The sequence below is a fragment of the Bombina bombina genome, chromosome 7, assembly GCF_027579735.1.
Source record: "Bombina bombina isolate aBomBom1 chromosome 7, aBomBom1.pri, whole genome shotgun sequence".
Lineage (NCBI taxonomy): Eukaryota > Metazoa > Chordata > Amphibia > Anura > Bombinatoridae > Bombina > Bombina bombina.
Window position 1 is genome coordinate 417673304 of NC_069505.1, and position 19301 is coordinate 417692604.

A 19301-nucleotide genomic window follows, 5' to 3' on the forward strand; every position below is an offset into this window, starting at 1 on the left:
ACAACTATTTTTTATTTGAGGATTCTTTTTTCTTGCAACTGCAGGGGACAGCAATGGGCTCCAACGTCGCACCCAATTATGCCAATTTATTTATGAATTCCTTTGAGGAAAAATTTGTTTTTGAGAATGAGGAGTTTCGTCGGTGTGGCGCCGCCTGGTGGCGCTACATCGACGATATCTTCGGGGTTTGGGTTGGCGACGTTGGAGCCCTGGTATCATTTGTGGATGAACTCAACAGATCAACTACCCATATTAAGTTTAAATTGACTTGGTCTGAAAGTAAAATAGATTTTTTGGATGTGTCAGTAAGGAAACAGGGTAACGGTTTCTGTACAGACATTTATCAGAAGGAAACAGACAGGAATAGTCTTTTAAAATTTGACAGTGCTCACCAGCAACCACTTATAGCATCATTACCACGTAGTCAATTACTGAGAGTAAGGAAAATTGTCTCTGATGACAATATGGTTCCCCTTAGATTAAAGGAAATGGGGAATAGATTCTTGGCACGTGGGTATCCTGACAGTTTGATTGACAAAGTCACCTCAGAGGTATTAGCTATACCTAGAGATAAGCTTAACATGAAAAGAAACATTAAACAAAAGGATAAGCGATTTACTTTTGTCTCCCAGTATTGTCAGGAGAGTAACCAAATAACAAGGATAATACGCAAACACTGGCATTTATTGAGTCAATGTATGGAAGATATTGAAGAATTCAAATCTCCACCTATGCCAGCATTTAAAAGGAACAAAAATCTAAGGGATACACTAATAAGAGCTGACATTGGTGCCAAAAAATCCCCTAAACAAACTTATATTAGCGATAGAAATGTGGGATGTTTTCCATGTCTTGGATGTATCAATTGTAGCTCAATAATTAAGGGCCCTTATTTCACTCATCCCTTGACAGGACATAAATTTAAACATAACAGGCACTATACATGTCTCGCATCTTATGTTGTTTATCTGATTAAATGCCCATGTGGGCGTGGCTATGTCGGTGAAACGTCAAGGCGTATTAAAGATAGAATAACCGAACATAAGAGCAACATAAGATGCGGGAACATTAAAGCTCCTGTAGCAGCACATTTCTTAGAATTTGGACATCAAATTAATCAATTGCGATTTCAGGTAATTGAGAAAATTGAGATTCCAAGACGTGGGGGCAATAGAGATTTGCTATTAAAACAACGCGAGGTCTTTTGGATATTTAAATTAGATACCTTAGAACCAAAAGGTCTTAATAAAGAGATTGATTGGTCAGTTTTTTATTAAATTCCCTTTAAGGCTCTCTGGCCCCTTGTTAATTGCCTCTCCAATATTTATGTCAAACATAATAGGTTGCCATTTGAATGTTGCTAACTGTGGTTACTGCATGGTGGGCTGTTGGTTTATAACATCAAGTTTGCTACAATATGTCAGTTCTTGCCGGTGTAACAAGATAATTTGACAGAATATATAATCATGTAATCAGTTACACTGTGAGTCTTTTTAACTTGTTTGTATATGTATATAGAGTTTGGCTTATATTTTTTTATATATGACAAGTGGTTTTTTTATGACTTTGTATAAATTTGACAGTCTTCAGTTGCTGAGTTAATTAATTAATTGAGTAATTAAACACATGAATTGTTGATGCTATAAAGGAAATTGTAAGGCTGTGCTATGACATCACATGATTAAGGGGACCGCCCCGAAACGTTGTGTTCATTGTTGATCCCCATGTTCTAAATAAAGGGATTTTTAATCTGACACCTCTGTGCTGTTCTTACTGACTGCACATTATCAGGACAGGCTCAGACAGTGCTGCGTGTCTAATGTAAGGTGACCCACTGACTGCACATTATCAGGACAGGCTCAGGCAGTGCTGGGTGTCTAATATAAAGTGACTACTGACTGCACATTATCAGGACAGGCTCAGGCAGTGCTGGGTGTCTAATGTAAGGTGACTTACTGACTGCACATTATAAGGACAGGTTTAGGTAGTGCTGGGTGTCTAATGTAAGGTGACTACTGACTGCACATTATCAGGACAGGCTCAGGCAGTGCTGGGTGTCTAATGTAAGGTGACCACTGACTGCACATTATCAGGACAGGCTCAGGCAGTGCTGGGTGTCTAATGTAAGGTGACCTATTGACTGCACATTATCAGGACAGGCTCAGACAGTGCTAGGTGTCTAATGTAAGGAGACTACTGACTGCACATTATCAGGACAGGCTCAGACGGTGCTGGGTGTCTAATGTAAGGTGACTACTGACTGCACATTATCAGGACAGGCTCAGAGAGTGCTGGGTGTCTAATGTAAGGTGACTACTGACTGCACATTATCAGGACAGGCTCAGGCAGTGCTGGGTGTCTAATGTAAGGTGACCAACAGACAGCACATTATCAGGACAGGCTCAGGCAGTGCTAGGTGTCTAATGTAAGGAGACTTACTGACTGCACATTATCAGGACAGGCTCAGTCAGTGCTGGGTGTCTAATGTAAGGTAACTTACTGACTGCACATTATCAGGACAGGCTCAGGCAGTGCTAGGTGACTAATGTAAGGTGACACTGACTGCACATTATCAGGACAGGCTCAGGAAGTGCTGGGTGTCTAATGTAAGGTGACCTACTGACTGCACATTATCAGGACAGGCTCAGGTAGTGCTGGGTGTCTAATGTAAGGTGACACCGGCTGCACATTATCAGGACAGGCTCAGGCAGTACTGGGTGTCTAATGTAAGGTGAATACTGAGTGCACATTATCAGGACAGGCTCAGGCAGTGCTGGGTGTCTAATGTAAGGTGACTTACTGACTGCACATTATCAGGACAGGCTCAGGCAGTGCTGGGTGTCTAATGTAAGGTGACTACTGACTGCACATTATCAGGACAGACTCAGACAGTGCTGGGTGTCTAATGTAAGGTGACTACTGACTGCACATTATCAGGACAGGCTCAGGCAGTGCTGGGTGACTAATGTAAGGTGACTTACTGACTGCACATTATCAGGACAGGCTCAGGCAGTGCTGGGTGTCTAATGTAAGGTGACCTATTGACTGCACATTATCAGGACAGGCTCAGGCAGTGCTGGGTGTCTAATGTAAGGTGACCTATTGACTGCACATTATCAGGACAGGCTCAGGCAGTGCTGGGTGTCTAATGTAAGGTGATCTACTGACTGACTGCACATTATCAGGACAGGCTCAGGAAGTGCTGGGTGTCTAATGTAAGGTGACCACTGACTGCACATTATCAGGAAAGGCTCAGGCAGTGCTGGGTGTCTAATGTAAGGTGACTACTGACTGCACATTATCAGGACAGGCTCAGGAAGTGCTGGGTGTCTAATGTAAGGTGACTACTGACTGCACATTATCAGGACAGGCTCAGGCAGTGCTGGGTGTCTAATGTAAGGTGACTACTGACTGCACATTATCAGGACAGGCGCAGGCAGTGCTGGGTGTCTAATGCAAGGTGACCACTGACTGCACATTATCAGGACAGGCTCAGGCAGTGCTTGGTGTCTAATGTAAGGTGACTATTGACAGCACATTATCAGGACAGGCTCAGGCAGTGCTGGGTGTCTAATGTAAGGTGACCACTGACAGCACATTATCAGGACAGGCTCAGGAAGTGCTGGGTGTCTAATGTAAGGTGACTACTGACTGCACATTATCAGGACAGGCTCAGGCAGTGCTGGGTGTCTAATGTAAGGTGACTACTGACTGCACATTATCAGGACAGGCTCAGGCAGTGCTGGGTGTCTAATGTAAGGTGACTACTGACTGCACATTATCAGGACAGGCTCAGGCAGTGCTGGGTATCTATTGTAAGGTGACTTACTGAATGCACATTATCAGGACAGGCTCAGGCAGTGCTGGGTGTCTAATGTAAGGTGAAACTGACTGCACATTATCAGGACAGGCTCAGGTAGTGATGGGTGTCTAATGTAAGGTGACACTGATTGCACATTATCAGGACAGGCTCAGGCAGTGCTGGGTCTCTAATGTAAGGTGACACTGACTGCACATTATCAGGACAGGCTCAGGTAGTGATGGGTGTCTAATGTAAGGTGATACTGACTGCACATTATCAGGACAGGCTCAGGCAGTGCTGGATGTCTAATATAAGGGGACTACTGACTGCACATTATTAGGACAGGCTCAGGCAGTGCTGGGTGTCTAATGTAAGGTGACACTGATTGCACATTATCAGGACAGGCTCAGGCAGTGCTGGATGTCTAATATAAGGGGACTACTGACTGCACATTATCAGGACAGGCTCAGGCAGTGCTGGATGTCTAATATAAGGGGACTACTGACTGCACATTACCAGGACAGGCTCAGGAAGTGCTGGGTGCCTAATGTAAGGTGACTACTGACTGCACATTACCAGGACAGGCTCAGGCAGTGCTGGGTGTCTAATGTAAGGTGACTACTGACTGCACATTACCAGGACAGGCTCAGGCAGTGCTGGGTGTCTAATGTAAGGAGACTACTGACTGCACATTATCAGGACAGGCTCAGGCAGTGCTGGGTGTCTAATGTAAGGTCACTACTGACTGCACATTATCAGGACAGGCTCAGGCAGTGCTGGGTGTCTAATGTAAGGAGACACTGACTGCACATTATCAGGACAGGCTCAGGCAGTGCTGGGTGTCTAATGTAAGGTGACTACTGACTGCACATTATCAGGACAGGCTCAGACAGTGCTGGGTGTCTAATGTAAGGTGACTACTGATTGCACATTATCAGGACAGGCTCAGGCAGTGCTGGGTGTCTATTGTAAGGTGACTACTGACTGCACATTATCAGGACAGGCTCAGGCAGTGCTGGGTGTCTAATGTAAGGTGACCTATTGACTGCACTTTATCAGGACAGGGTCAGGCAGTGCTGGGTGTCTAATGTAAGGTGACTACTGACTGCACATTATCAGGACAGACTCAGACAGTGCTGGGTGTCTAATGTAAGGTGACCACTGACTGTACATTATCAGGACAGGCTCAGGCACTGCTGGGTGTCTAATGTAAGGTGACACTGACTGCACATTATCAGGACAGGCTCAGGCAGTGCTGTGTGCCTAATGTAAGGTGACTACTGACTGCACATTATCAGGACAGGCTCAGACAGTGCTGGGTGTCTAATGTAAGGTGACTACTGACTGCACATTATCAGGACAGGCTTAGGCAGTGCTAGGTGTCTAATGTAAGGTGACTACTGACTGCACATTATCAGGACAGGCTCAGGAAGTGCTGGGTGCCTAATGTAAGGTGACTACTGACTGCACATTATCAGGACAGGCTCAGGAAGTGCTGGGTGCCTAATGTAAGGTGACTACTGACTGCACATTATCAGGACAGGCTCAGACAGTGCTGGGTGTCTAATGTAAGGTGACTACTGACTGCACATTATCAGGACAGGCTCAGACAGTGCTGGGTGTCTAATGTAAGGTGACACTGACTGCACATTATCAGGACAGGCTCAGGCAGTGCTGGGTGCCTAATGTAAGGTGACTACTGACTGCACATTACCAGGACAGGCTCAGGAAGTGCTGGGTGCCTAATGTAAGGTGACTACTGACTGCACATTACCAGGACAGGCTCAGGCAGTGCTGGGTGTCTAATGTAAGGTGACCTACTGACTGCACATTATCAGGACAGGCTGAACTAGTGCTGAGTTTATATCTAATATAAGGTAACCTCCTGCCTGTATCTGTTGGCGCTCTACAAATAACTTATTATAATAATACATTATCAGGACAGGCTCACTATGTGGGGAGTTTTGGAGAACAGGAGATCTGACACTCGGTGATGTGCACCTCTGGCGTCTGTAACAAATATCCTTAGAGCTGCGCCACCTTATGTAGTGATGGTGAGGAGATAGGTGCCCAAGGCCTGTACACACCAATCCGTCACTTATCCGCCATATATAGATAGCAGGTAGGAAAAGCGACAAAAAGTGAGAACTAAACAGCACAACTTGTTATGCTTCAGACATTGCCTATTAATCATACTGAGCAATACTATCATCTTGTTACACCTTCCTGTTATAACCACTGTATTGCCCCAAAGCATAAGACTTAGCTTCCTGTATTGTATAAAAATATTTTAACCCCTTCAGCTGTTTCCAGACGTAGTCCTCCAGGGTATATAATTGTGTCATTCCTGCCTATCTGTTTAGTATAGAAAGGTGTAATTTCTTTCCTTTTCTTTACTTCTTCTAATGAGAAATCATGAAACATTTTTTTTTACCTTCAAACTGAACATAGTAACATAGTAGATGAGGTTGAAAAAAGACCGAAGACTTTTGAGTTCAACCTTTACAAATCTAATATACTTACAAAAAGCTCTATCCCATTAAAAAGGTGACCCATTTAACACCAGCAATCGTCTCACTAAATTCTGTTTCTAGCTAGAAATGTATCTAAACCATTTTTAAATATATCTAAGATATTAGCAGTTACTACCTCCTTATGTAATAAGTTCCACAATTTGATTGCTCTTACAGTGAAAACACGTTTACGTTGCTGGAGATTAAATCTCCTTTCCTCTAGCCTTAAATTTTGACCTCTTGTCACAAACAATTTTCTTGATTGCTTTTTTGCATGCTTTGTTACATTCCTTATATATTTGGTATGTTGAGTCTGTACTATTTTCTTTGAATAATTTAAATGCTTTACGTGTTTTCCTAATCTCTCTTAACACATTTTTATTTAGCCACATTGACTTGTATTTATTTATTTTACTTTTATAACCATGTGGCATGTGTTGATATGTATATTTATTTATTTTACAAAGTTTTAAATGTTATCCATGTATCCGCTGTATTTTTATTAGAGAATACTTTTCCCCAATTTATGTTTATTTAACGATTTCCTTAAATAATTTAATTTTGCTTTCTTAAAATAAAAAGTCTTAGTTGAACCCTTATAACACTGCTGTCAGGGTATTCACTATTACAATCCTGTCCCTTTAATTCTGAATCCTCTTTTCCTATTTAAGGCCCCTCCTCTCTATGCTCCTCGCTTGGTAATTTGAATCAGTTACTTTATGTGACTCCTCTCTGAAGACACCTAGCCCTTTCCTCAATCTGTGGGGATTTCTTACTTGTTGCTTTGAATCTTTGCAGCCTACATTAATCCTTCATTGCTGTGTGCCGGTGTGCCTATTCTATTACTTGCAGTTTCTTAGGAACCAAAGGAGCTGCTCTCGATTCCCTAACTGTTACACCGGGTGGCTGTGACGTCACACCCGGCATCTCAGCGTGTCTGCAGCGCGTGTACCGCGCTGTGTCCTTTCTACAAACAAGCATTCAGGATACCGTAAGGTTTTCATCTGGCTCTGACTTAGCCTTCCAAATAACCATCAGGAATTGGTCTGTATATTTTATTACTCTATTTGGATATCATTATGTCTCTCAAGTAAGCAAACTACCTATGCTCTGTATTCAATGACTGTTACTATCACTAAAATGCAGGATTAACTTCAACTGCCTGTCACAATGCTTACTCTGTTTGAACTGCTGCTTGATTAACATCATTTGCTGTGACCACCTTGAACCTAACTAAGTGACTTATCGTTTGTTACTATCTTATCCTTGCATAAACTATATCTGATAACATAATCCAAAATATCATTCTAACTACATATGATATTCCCTGAAGTGCTGAATTCCTAACAAATACATTTTGGCCTAATTACAATATCTCTTTGTACTACATCTGTTTGTATTACATTCCATTTCACTTCCTGTCTTCTTTGTATATGTGTCAGCTATATCATTTAATCACTAAGTAATTAGTTGATTAACTACCTACTCTATCTATAGATACTCCTCCTATCTGTTGAGATACAGGCATCCTGTAACCTGGTTGCGTTACAGCTCCGTTTTCACTCTGTACCCTGCAGTAGTGACCCTCAGTTCAATGAGCAAAACCGGATTCCTGTAAGTTAAATCTGTGTGAATCCAAGGTTTGGTGTGAGGCTGAGTGGTCCTACTATAGCGGATACTAGGTACCTAAACTTATTTACCACCTGTTCTAACACATAACTTTACAGAACATAACATATTACCAAGCCCAAAAATAAAAGTACCTCTATCCACTATCATGGAGTTGAGTGAGCTTTCCAATAGAGTGGGTTCTCTAGCACAAAGTATGGATAGTATGTTACAGGGTTTAAGAGAGATACAAATTGAGAACCAGAATATTAGAAAATTTATTAATGAGCATATGACAACTAAACCTTCCACTTCTGAGATTACACCGGAGCCTGTTGTAAGTCCGCCAGAGAAATTCTCTGGGGACAGGTCCATGTTCAGAGACTTTAGAAATTCTTGCACTCTTATGTTCACTTTGAAACCTAGGTCTTATCCTACTGACAGAATTAAAGTTTTGACTGTGATTTCTTTTTTGCGTGGAGAAGCTAAATCTTGGGCCAACACTTTCTATGAGACTGATGATCCCATATTAAATTCTCTTGATTCTTTTTTTTCTGCGATGTCCCTTTTATATGAGGATCATAACAAGCAGAATACTGCTGAAACAGCTTTGAGATCCTTACGCCAAGGGAAAAGGATGGTAGAGGAATACATAACAGACTTTAAAAGATGGGCTCCTGACACTTTATGGAACAACCCAGCTCTGAAAAATCAATTTCGCTTGGGCCTCAGTGACTCATTAAAAGATGAACTTGCTAGAGGTATCATTCCAGATGTTCTTGAGGATCTCATGACTTTATGTATTGGTATTGACCGGAGACTCAGGGAAAGGAAATATGAAAAATCCACAACTGACATCACTCCTAAGAAATACACTCCCTATCATATAAATCTTCCTACCCATGCTACCAAGAATGTTGATGAACCCATGGATGTTGCTGTGATTAGAGGCCCTTTAAAGCCTGAAGAGAAAGCCAGACGCAAACTGCTTAATTTGTGCCTCTATTGTGCCGAAAAGGATCATGGCGTAAGGGATTGCCCATCTCTCCTTCATCAAAAGAAGGGTAAGAGAGTGAGATTTAAGCACAATGTTAATATGGTTAATAATAATTTGCTTCATTTATCAATCCCTCTCTCGTTGCAGTGGGATCAGCAGAAGATAGACGTACAGGCCGTAATTGACTCTGGAGCATCTGGGAATTTCATAGATTTAGTTTTTGTTGATAAGCACAAAATACCACTAATAAAAAAAGAGTGTTGCACTAGCCATCCGTTTGGTTGATGGATCATTTTTTAGTTCTGGTCCTATTTCACACCATACAGTTCCACTTAAGGTTACCTCAGACTCAGGGCATACTGAGTTAATATCTTTTGATGTTTTACCAAGTTCTGTCTACCCTATGATACTCGGTATTCAGTGGTTGTCTATGCATAACCCCACTATTTCTTGGACAGACTCTACTGTAGTTTTTGATTCTCAGTACTGCAAGCAATTCTGCACTGATTCTCATACACTTTGTCATATTAATGTAGAGACATTACCAGATTGCTACAAAGAATATGCTGATGTTTTTGATAAGGTTGAGGCAGCCACACTTCCACCACATAGGAAGTATGACTGCCCTATTGATCTCATTCCTAACTGCACCATTCCATATGGTCATATATATCCTTTGTCCCAACCTGAACTAGCACACCTTAAGGAATATCTAGACGAAAACTTGAAAAAAGGGTTTATACGTCCATCCACTTCCTCTGCAGGTGCTGCTATGTTTTTTGTGAAAAATAAAGATGGCAGTTTACGCCCCATTATAGATTACAGACAACTGAATAAATGTACTAAGAAAAACAGATATCCCCTGCCTCTCATTCCTGAACTAATTGAGCGCCTTCAGGGTGCCACCATCTACACCAAGCTCGATCTTAGGGGTGCATACAATTTAATCAGGATGAGAGCAGGGGATGAGTGGTTAACGGCTTTCCGTACACGATACGGACTTTACGAATACACAGTAATGCCGTTTGGGCTCTGCAACGCCCCAGCCACTTTCCAGTGCTTCATAAATGATGTTTTTCACGACCTTCTGGATGTATGTATTGTTATCTATCTAGATGACATTCTTGTCTATTCAGACACTTTTGAAAATCATTTAAAACATGTAAAATTAGTTCTATCTTGTTTAAGACAACATCATCTCTACGCTAAACTAGAGAAATGTATATTTAATACTAACTCTATTTCATTTCTGGGTTACTGTATCTCTCCTACTGGGATTACTATGGAGACCAGTAAAGTAGAAGCTATACTCAAATGGCCAGTACCCTCATGTAAAAAAGATGTCCAGAGGTTTCTTGGTTTTGCGAATTTTTATAGAAAATTCATTAAAGATTTCTCACATATTGTCAAACCATTAACAACTTTAACTAAGAAACATATCAGGTTTTCATGGGATAGTAAAGCTCAGGACTCTTTCACTACCCTCAAGAATAAATTTACTTCAGCCCCTATTTTGCAATTCCCAGATCCCAGTTGTCATTTTACGCTTGAGGTTGATGCTTCTGAATTTGCAATAGGGGCTGTTCTATCCCAGAGGGCCTCTCAAGAAAAGCCATTACATCCTGTTGCATTCTACTCTCGTGTCATGAGCTCAGCTGAGATAAACTATGGTATTGGTGATAAGGAATTGCTTGCCATCAAATCCGCATTGGAATTCTGGAGGCATATCTTGGAAGGTACAAAATTTCCAATTACTATTTACACAGACCATCGTAATTTAGAGTATTTAAAGTCAAACAAGACCCTGACTTCTCGTCAAGTCCGCTGGAGCCTTTTCTTTTCACGTTTTGATTATGTGATCACCTATCGTCCAGGTTCTAAGAATCTTAAGACAGATACCCTCTCTCGTATACCTCCTAAGCCACAAGATCATTTGACACCTGCCTCAGTGATACCTGCGGACAGAATCATTTGTTTAACAAACGATTTCTTGGAGACCCTAAAGCTGCAACAGAAGGAGGATTCATTAATAACACACCTCAATTTAAATAAACATTCTGATGAACTGTTCTATCATCATGATCAGCTATATGTACCCAAGGATCTCAGGAATCAACTTGTAGCAGCAGCTCATGATTCCTCTTTAGCAGGTCATCCTGGAGTACATAGGACTCTTCATATCCTCTCAAGGAATTATTGGTGGCCCAAAATGTCTGATACAATCAAGCAATACATCAAAACATGTTTTCTTTGCACTACTAAAAAACATCAACATACACGTCCCTACGGATACCTTCTATCTCTTCCAATACCTGAAAGACCTTGGGCAGATATTGCCATGGACTTTATTGTCGATCTGCCACCTTCTGCTAACTTCAACACTATCATGGTCATTGTTGATCTTTTTTCTAAAATGGCCCATTTCCTGCCACATAGAGGTCTACCCACAGCTCAAGAAACAGCTACTCTTTTCATAGATCATATTGTCAAATTACATGGTCTACCAAATTCCATTACTAGTGACAGAGGTTCTCAGTTTACCTCTAGATTTTGGGAACATCTTTGTAAATCCCTCAACATCTCTAGGAGGTTAAGTACAGCTTTTCATCCACAAACCAATGGGCAGACTGAGAGAACAAATCAAGCCCTGGAACAGTATCTCCGTTGTTACTGTTCTCTAGAACAAGATAACTGGCATTCTCTCCTTTCCACTGCTGAATTTGCTCATAATAACATGCTCAACTCCTCCACTAAAATGTCTCCATTTTTCCTTAACTACGGTTTTCATCCTTCTTATGACATTCAGACTCCAAAAAATTCTCCTATACCCGTTGTTAATGATAAAATCAATACCTTAGTGAAAGGTTTCGCCACTGTTAAACAACTACTACTCGATGCTCAAAAAGCTCAAAAACATTACTACGATCTACGACGTTCTAAACCTCCTGAATATAAGGTGGGAGATAAAGTTTGGTTAAGCACGAAGAATATAAGATTACAAGTTCCTTCCAAAAAGCTCGCTTCACTTTATTTGGGTCCCTTTGAAATTAAGAATGTTGTTAATGTGAATGCAGTCACTCTTCAACTACCTTCTTCCATGAGAATTCATCCAACATTTCATGTCTCACTCCTTAAACCCTATGCTTCTATCAGGGCTACATCTTCGATGGATACTTCTTTAACTCATGTGACAGATGAGAAGGAGTACGAGATTGATTCTATTCAAGATTCTCGATACTTTCGAAACCACCTTCAGTATTTGGTCAGTTGGAAGGGTTATGGACCTGAAGAAGACTCTTGGGAGCCTGCTACTAATGTTATGGCTCCACGCTTGGTTTCCTTGTTCCATAGGAGGAATCCACACCGTCCAGGTCCTTGATCCGCTGAGCGGCTCCTTGAGGGGGGTGTCCTGTCAGGGTATTCACTATTACAATCCTGTCCCTTTAATTCTGAATCCTTTTTTCCTATTTAAGGCCCCTCCTCTCTATGCTCCTCGCTTGGTAATTTGAATCAGTTACTTTATGTGACTCCTCTCTGAAGACACCTAGCCCTTTCCTCAATCTGTGGGGATTTCTTACTTGTTGCTTTGAATCTTTGCAGCCTACATTAATCCTTCATTGCTGTGTGCCGGTGTGCCTATTCTATTACTTGCAGTTTCTTAGGAACCAAAGGAGCTGCTTTCAATTCCCTAACTGTTACACCGGGTGGCTGTGACGTCACACCCGGCATCTCAGCGTGTCTGCAGCGCGTGTACCGCGCTGTGTCCTTTCTACAAACAAGCATTCAGGATACCGTAAGGTTTTCATCTGGCTCTGACTTAGCCTTCCAAATAACCATCAGGAATTGGTCTGTATATTTTATTACTCTATTTGGATATCATTATGTCTCTCAAGTAAGCAAACTACCTAAGCACTGTATTCAATGACTGTTACTATCACTAAAATGCAGGATTAACTTCAACTGCCTGTTACATTGCTTACTCTGTTTGAACTGCTGCTTGATTAACATCATTTGCTGTGACCACCTTGAACCTAACTAAGTGACTTATCGTTTGTTGCTATCTTATCCTTGCATAAACTATATCTGATAACATAATCCAAAATATCATTCTAACTACATATGATATTCCCTGAAGTGCTGAATTCCTAACAAATACATTTTGGCCTAATTACAATATCTCTTTGTACTACATCTGTTTGTATTACATTCCATTTCACTTCCTGTCTTCTTTGTATATGTGTCAGCTATATCATTTAATCACTAAGTAATTAGTTGATTAACTACCTACTCTTTCTATAGATACTCCTCCTATCTGTTGAAATACAGGCATCCTGTAACCTGGTTGCGTGACAGCTCCGTTTTCACTCTGTACCCTGCAGTAGTGACCCTCAGTTCAATGAGCAAAACCGGATTCCTGTAAGTTAAATCTGTGTGAATCCAAGGTTTGGTGTGAGGCTGAGTGGTCCTACTATAGCGGATACTAGGTACCTAAACTTATTTACCACCTGTTCTAACACATAACTTTACAGAACATAACAACTGCTTATGTAAAGTGATTTCAAATGTGACCATGTTATGATCATTGTTACCCAAATGTTCTTTGACTTCTATGTATAATATTATATCTGTATTGTTTGATAGCACTTAATCCAATATAGCTTTATTCCTAGTTGGCTCCTCTATTAATTGTGACAAGAAGTTATCCCTGAGAACATTAAAAAAAAAAAATCTATCTCCCTTAGCTGTATTACTAGTTTAATTGGTATATTTGATGCCACTATTTGGCCGCCAAATCGTTTACTTTTTTTTGGAAACTTTGGGATTCTCACTGGAATTATTTACACACAACTACTGCAGTCATAATTCAAATGGTTGTAAAAGCTTCTCTGGGATCCCCATTGTTAAAAAAATAGCAGATATAAGCAGATGGCTTTGCAATTATTTTTTGGCAATGAGAAGACCCTTTTGAAATTACTGGCACTGAAGGGGTTTATCAGTTAACTTGTAAGTTTAATATTTGGTCTAGTGTAAGGATTAACCTCCCGCCCCCTGATCCCGACCTGAATCCTCCCAAACAACTCTCCTCCTCACTGGTCACCACCATCTTAAGTACTGGCAAACAGTCTGCCAGTATGCAGTTTATGGCTTTTTTGTTGTTGTAATATATTTATTTATTCTGTAGTGTAGGGGTCCCAACCTTCCTGATACCTCAACGGCTCTCTTACCCTCTCACTGCCAACCGCTATATTTGTTACAGGCAGCTAGTCTTTTTTTGTTTAATTTTTATTTTATTTATTTTTTCTGTAGTTTTGCGGCCAACCCTCCTCCTCCAAGATCCCTTTTTTTGTAGCGTAAGGTCCCCTCTCCACCTCCACGTCATTTTGTTCCATTGTATAGGGTCCCATCCCTCCCCGGCCTCACATTCTTCTGTAGTGCAGGGGACCCTGCCCCTCCTCCCCACCCCCTGCTGGGCCGATCTACCCGCCTCTCTCTTTCCGTCCCACTCGCACCAACGATGACCGTTACAGAAGCCGTTACAGAGAGTGACACCGACAGTGCTCCCTTACCATATGAAGCATGCACCTCTGTATGTCAACACAGTGCGCTGGGCAAAGTATGTGTGACGTAGTGCCTACATCCAAATGGCGCAAGGGGTTAACTCTTGTATATTATTTCTGGGAAATCCCAGTCACAGATCTGTCACTTACTTGTTGGTCGCGGCTGGAATTTCTCCCTGCTGTAGGCGTCTCCTGCTCGGCACCTCTCTGCAGGACGTAAGCTTGGCCTGGCCAGGGAGAGGGTGACCTTACGCCTCTGGTTTGTGGGCGCTGAAGGAGGAGGCTGGCGGCTGGAGGTGGGGTGGCACTGAGATGGTAACGAATCGCCACCTAGTGAGAACAATAACATGAACAGTGCAGCTATGAAATACAACTAGTTTGCCTTATGTCAATAACAGTAAATAAAGAAACAGACTCTAAGGAATGTGATTTTGTAGACTGAAGATGCAGAATCTGTAAACAAGACAAGAACAAACAAAATCATAAGAAACTAAAAAAATAATTAAACTGGCATGAAAGTCAAAATTAAACGTTAATGGATCATAGAGAGCAATATTTGAAAACATTTTGCAATTTACTACTATAATGACATTTGCTTTGTTCTCTTATTAACCTTTGTAGATGAGCATACCTAGGTAAGCTCAGGAGTGTGCACGTGTATCACACTATATAGTAGCAGTGGGTGCAAAATTATACAAGTGCTACAATATAACCCTTTGCAGGAAATAAACATGTTGCAGTCGGTCCTAATCCTTTGAAAAACGTAAAAAAAAATTAAAACAAAAATTCACTTAGGCTTTAAAGGGACATTCCAACCAAAGCTAGAATCCACATGGATGCTCCAGAGCTGACTTTACCTATGTGTTTAACCCATTTGCAGACACATGAAAATGCCCTAGCACATTAGAGCACTTAATTATTGCTCTTTTATGTTCCTTTACTGCATAATTACTGCGGGTCAGTTTATCTTGAGACTTGAATATGAGGTATGAAATGTCCCCACATCTGTGCACGTTATGTGACAAGAGACTTACGGTTTAATCGGTCGCTGATCTGACGCTGCTGAAAGTTTGTGAGTTTGGATTCCTGCATCATGGCTATAAAGAAAAAAACAAAGAAAATTAAGGAAATGGCAAAAAAAAAAAAAGTATAAATAAAACAACTGTAGCTCTTTTTTACTGGGTGAAGTTTCACGCTGTCAAGTGGTAAACAAGCTGGGTGGGCCAGCAGGGGAGACGGGTGGGACAGGGAGGGATGGGGCAGTTACACTACAGAAAAGGGGATCTGGGGGTGTGGGGCCCCCCTAACTAAAGATCGTGGGTGGGGGGGGGTTACACTGCACATCAGAAAATATATTTATAAAAAACGTTTTATAGGTACTGGCAGTAGGGTTGCCATCTCGGCCATCTTTTCCCGGACACTTATGAGTTACACATGCTGCAGGGTGTGCAGAGAGGAACATGAATAGTGCTGTCCAGGGACACTATTTTTGTGCTGTCCAGAAGCACAATGCATGTTTCCCTCTACACACCCTGCAACATGTGTAACTCATAAGTGTCCAGGAAAACATGGCTGAGGTGGCAACCCTAACTGGCAGACAGCTGCCAATACCTAAGATGGCGCCTTACAGTTAGAGGGGAGAGGTTTAGAGAGCTGTTTGGGGGGGGGGGGTCCTACACTGCAGAATATATATATATATATATATATATATATATATATATATATATATATATATATATATATATATATATATATATATATAAAATATTAACCCCCCCTCATATTTTCATACTGGCAGACGGTCTGCCAGTACCTAAGATGGGGGTTACCAGTGGGGGGTGGGGAGGGAAGAGAGCTGTTTGGGAGGGATCAGGTAGGGGTCAGGGAGTGGGGAGTGTCAGGTAGGAGGCCAATCTCTACACTAAAGCTAACATTAACCTTTTAAGCTACCTAATTAATCCCTTCACTGCTAGACATAATACAAGTGTGGTGCGAAGCAGCATTTAGCGGCCTTCTTATTACCAAAAAGCAATGGCAAAGCCATATATGTTTGCTATTTCTGAACAAAGGGGATCCCAGAGAAGCATTTACAACCATTTGTGCCATAATTGCACAAGCTGTTTGTAAATAATTTCTGTGAGAAACCTAAAGTTTATGAAAAAATTACCACATTTTTTTATTTGATGGCATTTGGCGGTGAAATGGTGGCATGAAATATACCAAAATGGGCCTAGATCAATACCTTGGGTGTCTACTTAAAAAAATATATAGATTTGATAGGTAAATAGAAAAAAACAAGGCTCTATTTCTGTTTAAATGGAGTGATATCAAAAATGCTAAAAATGCTCTGGTGTTTGGGGCAAGTTTTTGTCTGGAAGTCCCGGTAGTGAAAGGGTTAAAGTCATTTTTTCTGTGTTGCAAAACAAAAATGTTTCTTTCATGATTCAGATATAGCGTTTTATTATAACCAACTTTCCAGTTAACTTCTGTTATCATGTTTGCTTCATTCTCTTAGTATCCTTTGTTGAAGCAGCAGCAATGCACTGCTGGGAGCTAGCTGACACATCAGGTGAGTCAATGACAAGGCATATATGTGCAGCCGCCAATCAGCAGCTAGCGCTCACCTCCTGAGCCTACCTAGGTACACAAATTTCATACTAAAATTACTGTAAATTGGAAAGCTGTTTAAAACGGTATGTGTTCTATCTGAATCGTGCGTCACTGGAGATGTAACGTTACCCCTGATCAGCTCCTGGGTTTCCTTGCTGTACACAGCTGGTTTCGCACTGTGCCAGAATCCACTGCCCATGGCCACATTTGCGTTGCTGTTCTTCAGTGACATTCTGACGATAATCTGATGAATTTGCTCACAAATCTTTGTTCTTTGGAAAATTAACAGAGTCTGAATTGCACTGAAAAGAAAATGAATACAATTAAAAAAATGAAAGAAACGTAAAACATAATTACAAGGTTTTTCTGTAGTCTTTCACTTAAAGGGACACTAAACCCAATTTTTTTCTTTCATGATTCAGATAGAGCAGCAGTTTTAAGCAACTTTCTTATTTATCCTATTATCAATTTTTATTCGTTCTCTTGCTATCTTTATTTTAAAAGCAGGGATGCGATGCATAGGAGCCCATTTTTGGTTGTTGAGAACCTGGGTTATGCTTGCTTATTGGTGGCTAAATATAGTCTCCAATAATCAAGCCCTATCCATGGTGCTGAACCTAAAATGGGCTGGCTGCTAAGATTTACATTCCTGCTTTTAAAATAAAGATAGCAAGAGAACGAAGACAAATTGATAATAGGAGTAAATTAGAAACTTGCTTAAAAAATTGCATTCTCTAGCTGAATCATGAAATAAATAATTTGGGTTCAGTGTCCCTTTAATAAACATACCAGCATACAATGAAAACATTCTAAATACGTTAACACCTTGTTTACAGCATTTGTTTATAAATAGCCAAACTTCCAACCCACCACTTAATGTGGAGCTAATCTGGACTGGATACAACACGGTCATTTTATTAGTAAAAACTTGCATTGTTTTGCAGCATCTTATCACCTCTGCTGAGGCTAGTTAGGGACATATATGTTGCAGGGTTAGCCTTTTGACACCTTAAATAGCAGGAAATGGGGACAAAATAAATTACTGTGTACTGAATTTTTACTGCACATAACTAAACATTTTATATTAAAATCTAAAAGTGTTTCATGTCCCTTTAAAGGTTTAAATATCACAAATCTGCTTTTTATTGATACAATTTATTGTGTTTTTCGTAATTTCCCCTAATCCCAGACTGCCCATCTGCTTCAGCTATGTTTTTTTAATTATTGGATTTTAATTCTATGGTTATAAGGGAAAAGGACAAAACAAAAATGTGATCATTAATTCCACTGCAGCATGTTTCATTTACATAACTTGTACAATGTCATTTTTAAACAACTTTCCAATTTACTTTTATCATCAAATTTGCTTTGTTCTCTTGGTATTCTTTGTTAAAAGCTAAATCTAGGTAGGCTCATATGTTACTTTCTAACCCTTGACCCTTAACGCCTCTTATCTCAGTACACCTAGACAGCGCTAGTTCATGTGTGCCATATAGATAAACATTGTGCTCACTCCCATGGAGTTATTTAAGAGTCAGCACTGATGGGCTAAAATGCAAGTCTGTAAAAAGCACTGAAATAAGGGGACAGTTTGCAGAGGCTTAGATACAAGGTAATCACAGAGGTAAAACGTGCATTATTATAACTGTGTTGGTTATGCAAAACTGGTGTATGGGTAATCAGGGGATTATCTATCTTTTTAAACAACAACAATTCTGGTGTAGACTGTCCCTTTAACCATTAGCTAAATTTGCCTTTTCTAGCATCTCTGAATTTTTGAAAGGGTGCAGGATTTGTCTGTGAATGGTTCATTCCAATGATTTTATATAAATGCTCCATTTACAGAAGAATCTCCAGGTGCTCCTATCCAATATAATTAAGAATTTTTTTTTATTTTATCAATGAAAAAGGTGGATTTCTGAAGTGGGACGAACTCCAAATAGTTTATCAGTGTATAAAAGAGGGGATCGCTTTTCTTTTGTTTACTACCCTTTTAATTGTATGTAGATAGATAGATAGATAGATAGATAGATAGATAGATAGACAGACATACAGAAAGATAGAGAGATAGACAGACATACAGAAAGATAAAGAGATAGATGAAATATAGATAGATATAGATAAATAGATGATAGATAAATATATAGATATATAATAGACATAGATAAATAGATGATAGATAGATAGATAGATAGATAGATGAGATAGATAAT

At 40.4% G+C, this 19301-nt stretch overlaps 1 protein-coding gene across 1 annotated transcript in view; it reads right to left on the minus strand.

Moving 5' to 3' along the window:
* Positions 1-19301, minus strand: part of C7H22orf23 (chromosome 7 C22orf23 homolog) — a 36886-nt gene that overhangs the window by 13044 nt on the left and 4541 nt on the right. The window contains exons 2-4 of the mRNA XM_053721244.1: positions 17218-17390; positions 15513-15575; positions 14629-14808 (exon numbers count right to left, since the gene is read on the minus strand). Coding sequence (XP_053577219.1) covers positions 14629-14808; positions 15513-15575; positions 17218-17320 — 346 coding nt within the window. The 5' untranslated portion in view covers positions 17321-17390. The remainder of the gene's footprint in view (positions 1-14628; positions 14809-15512; positions 15576-17217; positions 17391-19301) is intronic.